This window comes from Plectropomus leopardus, chromosome 19, assembly GCF_008729295.1.
Source record: "Plectropomus leopardus isolate mb chromosome 19, YSFRI_Pleo_2.0, whole genome shotgun sequence".
Taxonomy (NCBI): domain Eukaryota; kingdom Metazoa; phylum Chordata; class Actinopteri; order Perciformes; family Serranidae; genus Plectropomus; species Plectropomus leopardus.
Genome location: NC_056481.1, coordinates 7929734 through 7940989, shown reverse-complemented (window position 1 = coordinate 7940989; position 11256 = coordinate 7929734). Strand labels below are relative to the sequence as shown.

The following is an 11256-nucleotide window of genomic DNA, read 5'->3' as shown; positions in this document are numbered from 1 at the left end:
AAGTTATCTACCGTTTTAAGACACCCGAGTGCTCAACCTCGTGATGAAACTCGGACAACTTCGTCAGAAACGACCGACTACGCCTATGAATTACTTATTAGGTAGAGTGCAACAGGTGACACGTTACTCAACATCACTCAAACAAGCTAACTTATTTATTTCTTTGCAGCATGTTCACGAAATTGAGTTTCCTGGTTAATGCTAGCTGGCTGAGCTAACAACTAAACTAGCAAATGTTAATAGAGCGAATGACGTACTCACGTTGGTAACTTAGTAACCGTTGTGTTAGCAACGTCAGTGATGGGCAGGGGTAAATTAAGTTAAGTTATAACGTTAATTTTGATAAAATAACAAACAAGACACCTGCAGGACTCCGTAGACAAGGTAAACAAATGTTAGACTCTCTATTCTTCCATTTTTAGCGTGTAGCGAAGATGCTAACCAATATCAGCTAAAGCTAGTCAGAAAAACGCAATAAATAAACTCACCTTGTTCGTAGTCAAACCATCCACGTTAGTATATACCATTAAGATGTATCAGGTATACAAATGAAGATACAGAGGTAGCGTGGCCGAGTGGTCTAAGGCGCTGGATTTAGGCTCCAGTCATTTCGATGGCGTGGGTTCGAATCCCACCGCTGCCAAATCCTTTTGATCTATCATACATCAATTACATACTTCCGATAAATTACATAATATCTAGCACACGACCGGGCATTCAAAAGGTAATGCTGCAAAATAAACACAAGAAGGATTTTCCTTTTGCCAGTTCTTGCCCAAAGTCACTACCATGTGCGACACTGTCATCTAGTGGCTTTATGGTGGGTACTGCATCGCAGCGATACAGTTTCATGATTAACCCTTTGTAATCTGGATTGACATCAATTTTCGTGTGCTGCGTTCAGACGCCTTCACAAATGTATACCTGTGATATCTGAGGAAATTGGTTTGATTTCTTTGAAAAAACACGGGAAAAGGGCAATGAGCAACTTGACAAGAAATGTCCGGTAAATTTCTAGAAATTATTTCTAATTTTAGAAAATTATTTATTAAAGACACCATGGAAAAAATGTCCAAAAAACAATATAATAATATTAATAATTTCACATTTAAAAATATTTTACAGAATTAGCATTATTTTTAAGCACAGTTATTCAAGTATTTTCCTTGTCCCCCCCCTAATTTTAATTTTCAGGTACATTTTCTTGTACTTTTAACAGTTTGCCCTCCCCTGTTTTGCACCACCAAGAGTGGTATGTTATAAAATCCAGAAAATATTCCACTTAAACACAATGGAGCACAGGTGCCCTTTTTTGTTGTGTCTTTACTGTATCTCTCTAATAAAATACATAAAACGTTCCCCACAAAGTGCATTACAAAAGGAAACAAACTTTTTAAAGTGCCAGAATTTCATTCAATTTAATAAGAATAAAAGAAAATTCATTATAATATACAGATATCCAAAGTGACTCTGTTGTACGTATTTGTCCCATTTTCGACATCTTTCATTAGTCTCTGTAAATTTCGAATGATCAGCTTAAGTGATTAGTTTACATGTCTTGGGAATTATCAGGTTTCACTGGGCCTGGATTTTTTTCTTCAAGAATTGAGAAGCAACAAATCGCATTTTCCGGATGGCCAGCTGGGTGTCTTCAGGGGATATCCCAAGATGCCATACAGCCCGTACCGAATTTCCAAAATGTGGGTACATGAGAACTTGTATCCCCTGTCCCAGTGCTGCCTCCTCTCCCTCGCCAACCTCACCCATGCGGGCGCAGAATTCAGACGGGCTTAAACTGGGCTCCTGTATACGGAAACGCAAGATGTTTGTCTCCACGGCAACCATGTCTACAGCGAACAGAGGAGGGTCACAGTCGAGCAGAGCTGGGAGAAGGGAAGAGAAGAAGTTATGAGCAGGCAGTTAATCATTTAAATGTGCACTGTGTACGCTTTACGAGGATATATTGGCAGAAATAGAATATAATTCAAACTATGTTTTCATCAGAGTATTATTACCTGAAAATAAGAATTGTCACATTTTTTGTTAATTTAGAATGAGCCGTTTATATCTGCATCGGTAGCGGTCTTCATCCACGGAGTCAGCCATGTTTCTACAGTAGCCTGGAGCAGACAAACCAAACACTGGCTCCAGATTATAGACCGTAGAAAATAGCTCTATTTGTGTTTTCCCGTTAGCTACCATAGTTAGCAGCCCCCCACCAACAAGCCAAATAGAAGTGTAAAAACACTGATTTTTTTAAGCTGAAATCGCTTTCTTCAGTGCTTAACAATTTTAATCACCGAATTTGTTTGTTCTGGTGAGAAAGAGTCCTCTGCGGATAATTCGGCTCCTGTTAAAAACCTCCTGAACGATGAACGAGCAAGGAATCCTAACCGGGAGTTCGCACTTGGCACATAGGAGAAGTTTCAGCAGGTTGCACTTTGCAACCTTCACCACTAGGTGCCACTAACTCCCACAACCTGGACCTTTAATTTTAATAGAAATAAGCTGCTCACCCCTAGCAAACGTTTTTGCGTTACGGTGATCCTCCTCCAGTCTTCCAACCATCTCTAGTAAAGACAGTTTTCCAGCGGCTGCCAAAATACCAGCCTGCCGCATTCCTCCACCCAGGGCTTTACGGCACCGCAACGCCCGCGATATGAAGTCTTGGGGTCCAGCCAGCATGGTACCCACAGGGGCCCCCAAACCCTGTTACACACCATAATGTGTATTTGACTTTGAGAGACTTTATTTTATGTTTCTGCAAATTTAATATTGCTTCAGGTCGACAAAAATGCACAAAAGTACACATAAACATGTGTGTGTGTGTGTTTATGTATTGCAGTCCCACCTTGGAGAGGCACACACTGACGGTGTGTGTGTGCTGCAGTATGGTGGATGGAGGCACTTCCTGGGCCACAGCGGCGTTCATCACTCGGGCTCCGTCCATGTGAACTGACAGACCGTAGCTATCTGCCAACGCACGAACCTTCGAGATGGAAAGAAATCCTGTGAGAGCTGCTCCACTCTGCTGTAGTGAGGTAAGTACCACAGCTGCACTCATACATTGAGATGCAAAAGTTTATCTGTTAGCCTGATCTTTGCAAAGAAACAAATCTGCACACACACCTCCTGCAGGAAGGTCAGAGGCAGCACACGCCCTCCCTGTATGTTGTGCGTGTTCTCCACGCATATGAGGCGCGAGCGGGGGTAGTGGGGGTCGGGGTATCCGTGGCGGATCTTTGATTCCAGCTGCTTCAAGTCAAACGATCCATCAGGGAGAGTGGTCACGGTGGTGGCGTGGACACCAGCCAGCTGTGTCAATACACACAAACACACACCGAATGAACGCACAGCAGATGTTAGAGGTGTTTTTTTTTTTATCCTTTTAAAACCGTCTATGAACCATTTAGTGCATAAATATAACCAAATACAAAGTGAAAAAAAGTAATGATAATGGATAAAAGTCAAAAAAGCAACATCAATAATGAACATAAGGACACTTTAAACAAATAAATAAGCGAAAAAGAAAACAAAAATGAGGAAAAACAAAGAAAGACAATGAAAACATACAAAGAATCGATGGCTTGGGTTTAGTTGCATTTCATGCAAGAGTTTGCAAGTCTGGTTTGGCATTATTAATTCTCTCTGCTCATGCCGATGCACATACACTTTTTAAACCCCTTTTCTCATTTCCTCTCCTGCTTTCCTCCTTTTCCTTCCCCTCCCTTCCCCAGCTACACAGTTGTGTTTTCATATATCAGCATTGGGTCTTACCACAGGTGTCTGCTGCTCTGTGCACTCACCTGTGCGCTCCCTCCCTGCTCATAGATGTGTAAATGGGACAGATCGCCCACAATCATCTCGTCGCCCCGCTCCCTGCAGTGCACCATCACTGCATAATGACATGTGCGCACATTTATGACCATGTAAAAAAAACTCATAAAAACTGATCCAGACTCTGTTAATAAATGCACTGCTCACCTGCGATGAGGTTACTCATGGTGCCAGAGGGGACGAACAGTGCAGCCTCCATCTGAAACATGTCAGCTGCAATTTTCTGTAATTCTGCAGAAGTTAGTCAAATACTGCAAGATTTAGTTATTTTAAACTGGAGGTGTACATGCATTAACATTAAACCCTCGCATTCAGTAGAATATTATAAGGATATATATTCCTATGGCTTTTTTTGCAGATAGGTGGGTATACTGTAAACTACCATTAAAAAAAGAGTTGGGTAATACCCGTATAAAACCTCGTCTCTAACCGTTCACAGTCGGGTCTTCTCTCATCACGTCATCTCCGACCTCGGCCTCCGCCATGGCCTGCCTCATCCCCGGCCCGGGTTTGGTCACCGTGTCGCTGCGGAGGTCCACCACCCGCACATGGCCCGCCCCGCCGGGTCCCGGGTACCTGGGTTTCCCGGTGTTGTAGTAGCCGCGCGCGGAGCTCCGTCCCAGCACGACAGCCGCTGCATCTCGTGCACTGAGCGGTTTGCTCGAAGCGACGACACCGTGGTTCAAAAGTTTAACCAAAACTCTGCGAGACAATGTTTTCAAAGACATGATGCTCCACCATGTTCATGGGATATTTGTTATTGAACTTTGTATCGTTGCAATCGATAATCATTGACTGACTGCAAGGAAAGTTAATGGATGACCTATCAGCCCACCAGCATGCACAGAGCCGCGTGGACATGAAGATGGCGCCATTTTCCACCAAAGCCAATAAGGCTGCTTTTTTTTTTTCTTTTTTTCTTTTTTTTTTTTTTTTACTGATCCTTTTTCTGCGGACCAACAATTATTTGTCCCCGAGCACCCCTGAGTGATTGACATAACCATATTTCACAGCTTCTGGCTTTGAAAAATGTATTATAATGGAGATTTTTTGTGATTTTTTTTTTTACTCACATGCAGGTTTTGGGGTTCAGAGTTTATTTGAAATAAATACAAAATTCAACCATTTAAAGCAGAATGTTCTTCCCCTACGTAAAATGTAAAAAAACAAAACAAAACAAAAAAAACCCTCCCTCCAGTGCTTAAAGCATATTTAAAGTGCCCCCACTGTGTTGCACAATCCCTTCCCCTCATATAAATAAAAAACACTCCCTTTGCCTACTTAAAGCATTAGTGCACTTGCACAAAAAAGGCCTTGCATGAAAACAATCATGAGAACCATGAGAAATAACACGGATCATCTTGCACTATTATAATGGCCCTCAGAAATTTCCGGTTTTATCCCCAAATACTCTTGGACCCCTTCCTCTATCTTCCCAGAATATTGTATATTTTAATAATACTAGGCAAATACATTATGTGTTTCATCAGCTATAAACAAAAATATGACATATGCAAGAGTGCATTCTGTTTACTGCCTAATACACTACAGGAGGCTGCACAGTGCCAACTACCTCAGGGGGGACTACATACTGCTAGGTGGAACAAACTGTAATTTGCTCCACTGTCTTTTCAAAATAATTGAAAGGAAACTAGCATTTGGGATTTGTTGTTTTTTCCTGTTGTATTGAACTCGTATAGAACCATGACCCCAAAAACAGTGGTGTGTACCGAATCGTGATTTCTGTGTACCTTTACACTCCTAATGCAAACAACTGTGACAATATTTTCATGTGTTTTTTTCCTATCAGTGATGAATACTAAGCACAATAATACTCACAAACACAGACACATATAATCTTGTGCTATTCTGAATTTTCTGCTTTTCACTCAAAATATTCTCAGACACACTCCTCTACTTACCTCTACTACCTGCTCCTTCCACAATTATTTTCAATCAGATTATGTTGTGTTTCATGCAGATGCAGTTAAACTTAACTCTCACTATCATCTGCGTTCATCCACCCCAGTAAGTGAGGCACGCATGTGTGTAAATGTCTCTCTGTGCATCTGTGTGTGTCAGTCTGTCCCTGTTCCAGTGTGTACGGTGTGTTTACGAAAGCTCTGAATAACTGTGACACCCTCAGATTCCTCAGGGGTCACAAGCCTGCTTTTGGCTTGACCTTTATCCCTGCACTGAGCTGCAAAGCTGATTCCACCGCGCTGTCGCCCATCATCCATTTATCTTATTGTAGAGAGCGAGAAAGGAGGTGAAAGAATGCCTTGCAAAATTCCCCCCTCCCTACGGACACATACACAAACACATGACACGATGGAGCTATGGGCTCAGGCCCAAACTGAACTGGTTATATCCAGTCATATCCTCTATTTTTTATCAACAATTAAGTCCTGGCTCTTTTGTACGGAAGCCCTTTTCTGCCAATGTGATGAAAAAAACAAACAAACCTACAAATCATTATAATGAAAAACTTTCCAACGTAACGACTTTCTATCTCTAAATAATGATTTTGTATCCAAAAATACTTACTTAGTACCTTGTCATAATGACTTAGTACCTCAAAAATAATGACCTTCCTGAAATAATGAATCTGTATCTCAAAATAATGATTCAGTATCTCATTATTTTTGAGTGACAAAGTTCCCAGAAAAGTTTTGCGAGATTGAGATAAGTGAGCTATTATTATGATATAGGCTATAATAAGATTATGAAATACTAAAAACAGGCCAGCAATTAAACAACAATAAAATAAAATGCAAACCACACAGTTATCATATATTAAAGTAAGCCATTATTGTGAGCTACTGAGTCATTGTTTTGAAAGTATGGTATTTTGAGAAACTAAGTCATTATTTCAAGATACTAAATCATCTTTTGTCATACCAAGTCACTCTTTTGTCATACTAAATCATTAATTGGTCATATTATGCAATACTGACTCAATAACTAAGTCATATTGAGATATAAATCTAGTATTTTATGACACTAAGTGATTATTTTGACAGTTGCTCATTTTGAGATAAGTAATTATTCTGAGAAAAGTCGCGATAAGTCTTTTTTTGCAAAATACTAAGTCATTATTTTGAGATACTATGCCATCCTTTGTACACAGGTGTCGTTTGGAGATACTCTAATTTTGAGATAAGTTGTTATTTCAAGACAAGAGAGTTATTATTATGAGATACTAAGTCATTGTATTGCGATAGTTATTTTTTGAGATAAATTATTTTGAGAAGTTATACTTTGAGTCACCTCATTCTTGCTTTCACTGGCAAAAATGGGCTTCCATACATATGTGTCTCTTGGACTTAGTCATTAGAGGTGAGACTTGTGGGAATTTAACCACTGTGGACTGAGATGAGACTACGAGGGAGGTGCACTCATTACAAAACAACTCCCTCCTCCCACTGTCACTCACTGTTTCTCTTTGACCCGCAAACACTACAACTCCATTCACATCACACCACCTCCCTCCCCTCACACTCCCCCCTCCCTCATACTCATGCTGTCTTGTCTGATGTTAATCACTTGATAAAAGTCCCAGTGTGTGTTATCAGGACCGCACCACGCTGTAGTTAAAGTTGATATTGCCAGTAACAGAGGCAGGTTTTATGAGCCATAACAAGTCGTCATTAAAAGTCATTAGCAAACATCAGCGTCGTAAAAAGGCCACAGTTGGTCTCGAGAGCCCCACAAGAGCCGTGAACGGAGAAGAGATGAAGATGCATCTGTTTGCAGAGCGGTGATGGGGAACTGTGATAAGATGGAGAGAGTGGGAGACGTCCTGAGCTGGAGTTTTCCGGGATCACTGATGGCTTCTGTAACCTCACACTTTTGTCTGTGTGTATGTGTGTGTGTGTGTGTGTGTGTGTGTGTGTGTGTGTGTGTGTGTGTGTGTGTGTGTGTGTGTGTTTTGTTTCTCTCAAATGCCTTCCAGCATTCCTTGCCTGTGCGTGGAGAGGGGAGAGTGGTGTTTTGGAGAAAATATTGAATTAGAGAAAAAGAGGCAGAGAGGGAGAAATGAAGGAGAGGGAGAAATATTGACTCCTTCTGGGAAGGAGCGAGACGGCAACGCCTTTCCAATAACCATAAACCCACTGGGCTGAAAATAGACGGGCCGAATGAATAAACGAATGTGTTCATCCCACATGAGCTCTTCTCTTTCACAGAAGGAGGGGAATGGAGGTGACCCCCCCTCCTCCTCCCTTCTCTCTCTCTTTCTTTCTCTCTCTCTCCTCTTTCACTGAGGCCATCATTTCTTCACCATGACGAGAGATATTAACCGGAACAAAACAGGTGTTTATGGGAAGCCTTCCCTCAAATGAGGTTTCTCATACACACACACACACACACACACTTCCCTCTGCAGTCTAAAGGTGTCGACATCAGTGCCTGCGAAACAAGAGTAACATCTGTTTCACATTTCACACTAACCCCCCCCCCCTGCACATGTCATGGGTCATGTGGACATATTTTACTTTGCACACACACACACACACACACACATACACAGAGTTACATTGCTCTTGAGATGCAGGGCAGACTAATCCCCCCCACCATTAAAAAAAAAAAAAGCAGAATCGTTGCAGCTCTCTGTCACTATATGGCCAAAAGTCAGTGGACAAATGAACATTGCACCCATATGTGATTGCTGATCATCAGCGGGGTTGATGCAGGGATTTTTTATATTCAAATATAACAAATACAAATTTGCCTCAAGGGGCTGTACAATCTGTACAATCTGAACAGCACATGACACTCTCTGTCCCCAGACTCTCACTTCAGATGAGGGAACCCCCCCCCCCCCCCCCCCCCCCCCCCCCCCCCCCCCCCCCCCCCCCCCCCCCCCCCCCCCCCCCCCCGCCCAAAAAATTCTTTAATGGGGGAAACCTGAGGATGAGCGACAGAGGAGGGATCCCTCTCCCTGAATGGACAGACGTGCAGTAGATGTACAGAACAGACCAACATAGTAAAATTTGAGAATTACTGTACAAACAATCGGAATGACAAAATTACAGCTACATTATAAACATTCCCATTCAGCCTCAAGAGCGTTAGTGGTTTTGGGCGCTGATGTTCGGCGATAAGGTCTGGCTTGCAGACAAAACTCCAGTTCATCTGAAAAGTGTTTGATGGGGTTGAGGTCATGAGAGCTCTGTGCAGATTAGTCAAGTTCTCGCTCGTCAGTCTGGGAGAACCATTTCTTTATGGACCTCACTTTGCACAATGAAGATATTGTCACGATGAAACAAGAAAGTGCCATCCCCAAACTCTTGCAACAAAGATGGAAGCACACTCTGAAGCACTGGTTCCCAACTTGGAGGTCCTGACCCCCATTAGGGGTCGCCAAAGCTTCAAGGGGGGTCACGAGGCCTTCTTGAGGTCCACTGTGTAGGATTTTTTAAATAATATAATTAGTAGCACATATATTTTTTCGATCTTAAACACCTGAAAATAAGAAATGTTGTGTTTTTTTGTTTCCTGAGAATGAGCCGTTTATATCTACATAGGGAGCGGGTCCTTGTCTACGGAGATCACCATGTTGCACCACCATGTTTCAACAGTAGCCCAGAACAAACAAACCAAACACTGGCTCCAAATTACGCCATTTTCTTTATTTCTCTATTCTTTAATTTATTTTTTTGCATTTTCATGTCAGTAGTTAGAAGCCCATTTGTATTGAGCAGCATTGGGAAAACACAGATTCTTTTAATGTAAAACCGCTTTACTCAGTGTTTTTACTGGTTTACATAAACAGGTCAGTTTGTTTTTGGAGAGGAGGAGACCTGCAGATAATTCGACTCTCTGACCGCTGAGGGAATTCTAGCTGGGAGAAATTTAAGCTGGTTGCGATCTGCAATACTCACAACTAGATGTCACTGAAACCCCCTGAATCTTATGCATTCAACCTTTAAGGCTTGTAAGAAAACTTTTCAAAATATATATATACAGTAGGCCTATTATTGTAGCATTTCATGTATTTCTGTAGAGAGACACAAAATTAAATTGTTATTTTTAAAGTTAAGATGATTTTTCAAGATAGACACTCACAAAGATAAGGGTGCGGGGAAAACTTAAACAAAAGCTACTTGAACAAAAGTATATTAACATCTCTTTGTTTGTTTTTCATAAACCTCCTGCAGTTATTACGTTCATTATTTGGGTTAATTATACAGTTTATCATCTGCGTGCATTAAAAATAACATGAACATTTTAGAAAATATATCACTTAGTGAGGCATTTTCAGTTTACTCGATGATAGAAAGGGAGTCCTTGAGGAAAAAGGTCCAGTACCATCTGCTTTAAAGTATTATGGAATGCGGTAGTATTAAGATGTCCTTTTATAAGAAGAAAACTATGACCTGTGTCATCTTTATAAGTACTGTGTTTTATGATTTCCCTTTAGAAAAGCATGTGAACATGTCCATTGGGTGACCATATACTTTTGGCCACATAGGTTAGAGATATTCTTCTGGCTCCATCCCAGTTCTACTGAAGCGAGTGAAATTTTATTAGCGGTCCTGCGAGTATTGCAAAATGATGTTTGAAAAATCCACTTGCTTCCACTGAACTTGCCATGAACAGTTTTCATTGGAACCACTTTCAACCAAATAAATAGTCCCAACGAAAACGGATGGATTATAGTAATCAGAAAATTGCCTTTTAAAATGCTCTGAGTGCTCAAACTAAATTTAATTCACCCCCAACCATTCAGATCCCCGATGCATTCATTACCTTCGACTTGTGGTAAATAAAAAAAAGAACTTTTTTTTTTCTCCATAATTTGGGTGAACTGTCCCTTTAAGCCTTGTGGTGAAGATAGTTATTGTATGACAGTATGAGGCAGGGTTAACCAGACCATCAAGATTACCCACTGTAGTAATCAGTTGCAACCACTATCGCCTGTGTGCACTCATTCATCTCATCCTTCATTCATCCACTGACTGACTTCTCTCTCAGTCGTCATTTCTCATTTTGTTCATTCAGCTGTAATTATAGACCATCACCAGCCTGTACTATTTCACTTCCAGGAACAGACGCATCTCTCTCTCTCTTTTCCTTTCGCCTCCATTCATTTACCAGACCCTCAGCTCACCCCTCGCAGCGTTCCTGTCACCCTCATGACCCTCTTTTCACTTCTCCTCCTCCTCCTCCTCTTCATCGTCCTTTTCCCACATTGCCCACTCCTCTCTCTCTCTCTCTCTCTCACTCTCTCTCTCTCTCTCTCTCTCTCTCTCTCTCTCTCTCTCTCTCTCTCTCTCTCTCTCTCTCTCTGGGAAGTCATGTGACTTCTCTGAAGCTGAGCCCTATAAACCAGCAGTACTTGGGGGGCTCAGTGTCTATACAGCTCTCTGATTGGCTCTTGCATTCAGATGCTGTTCACTGCTGGGTGCGCACACA

At 41.6% G+C, this 11256-nt stretch overlaps 1 protein-coding gene and 1 non-coding gene across 2 annotated transcripts; one reads left to right on the top strand and one right to left on the bottom strand.

Annotated features, from left to right (window-relative positions):
- The first annotated feature begins 561 nt into the window (after positions 1–561).
- trnal-uag lies at positions 562–643 on the top strand. The gene has a single exon. It is a non-coding gene; the product is annotated as a tRNA-Leu (tRNA).
- Positions 644–1390: 747 nt separating this feature from the next.
- Positions 1391–4809, bottom strand: tha1 (threonine aldolase 1). The gene is made up of 7 exons (XM_042507312.1): positions 4268–4809; positions 3985–4068; positions 3807–3895; positions 3130–3315; positions 2852–2989; positions 2517–2709; positions 1391–1883 (listed from the first exon to the last, which is right to left on the bottom strand). Exons 1-7 carry the CDS (start codon positions 4563–4565, stop codon positions 1576–1578), a joined length of 1296 nt encoding a protein of 431 aa, XP_042363246.1. The 5' UTR covers positions 4566–4809; the 3' UTR covers positions 1391–1575.
- Positions 4810–11256: the final 6447 nt, after the last annotated feature.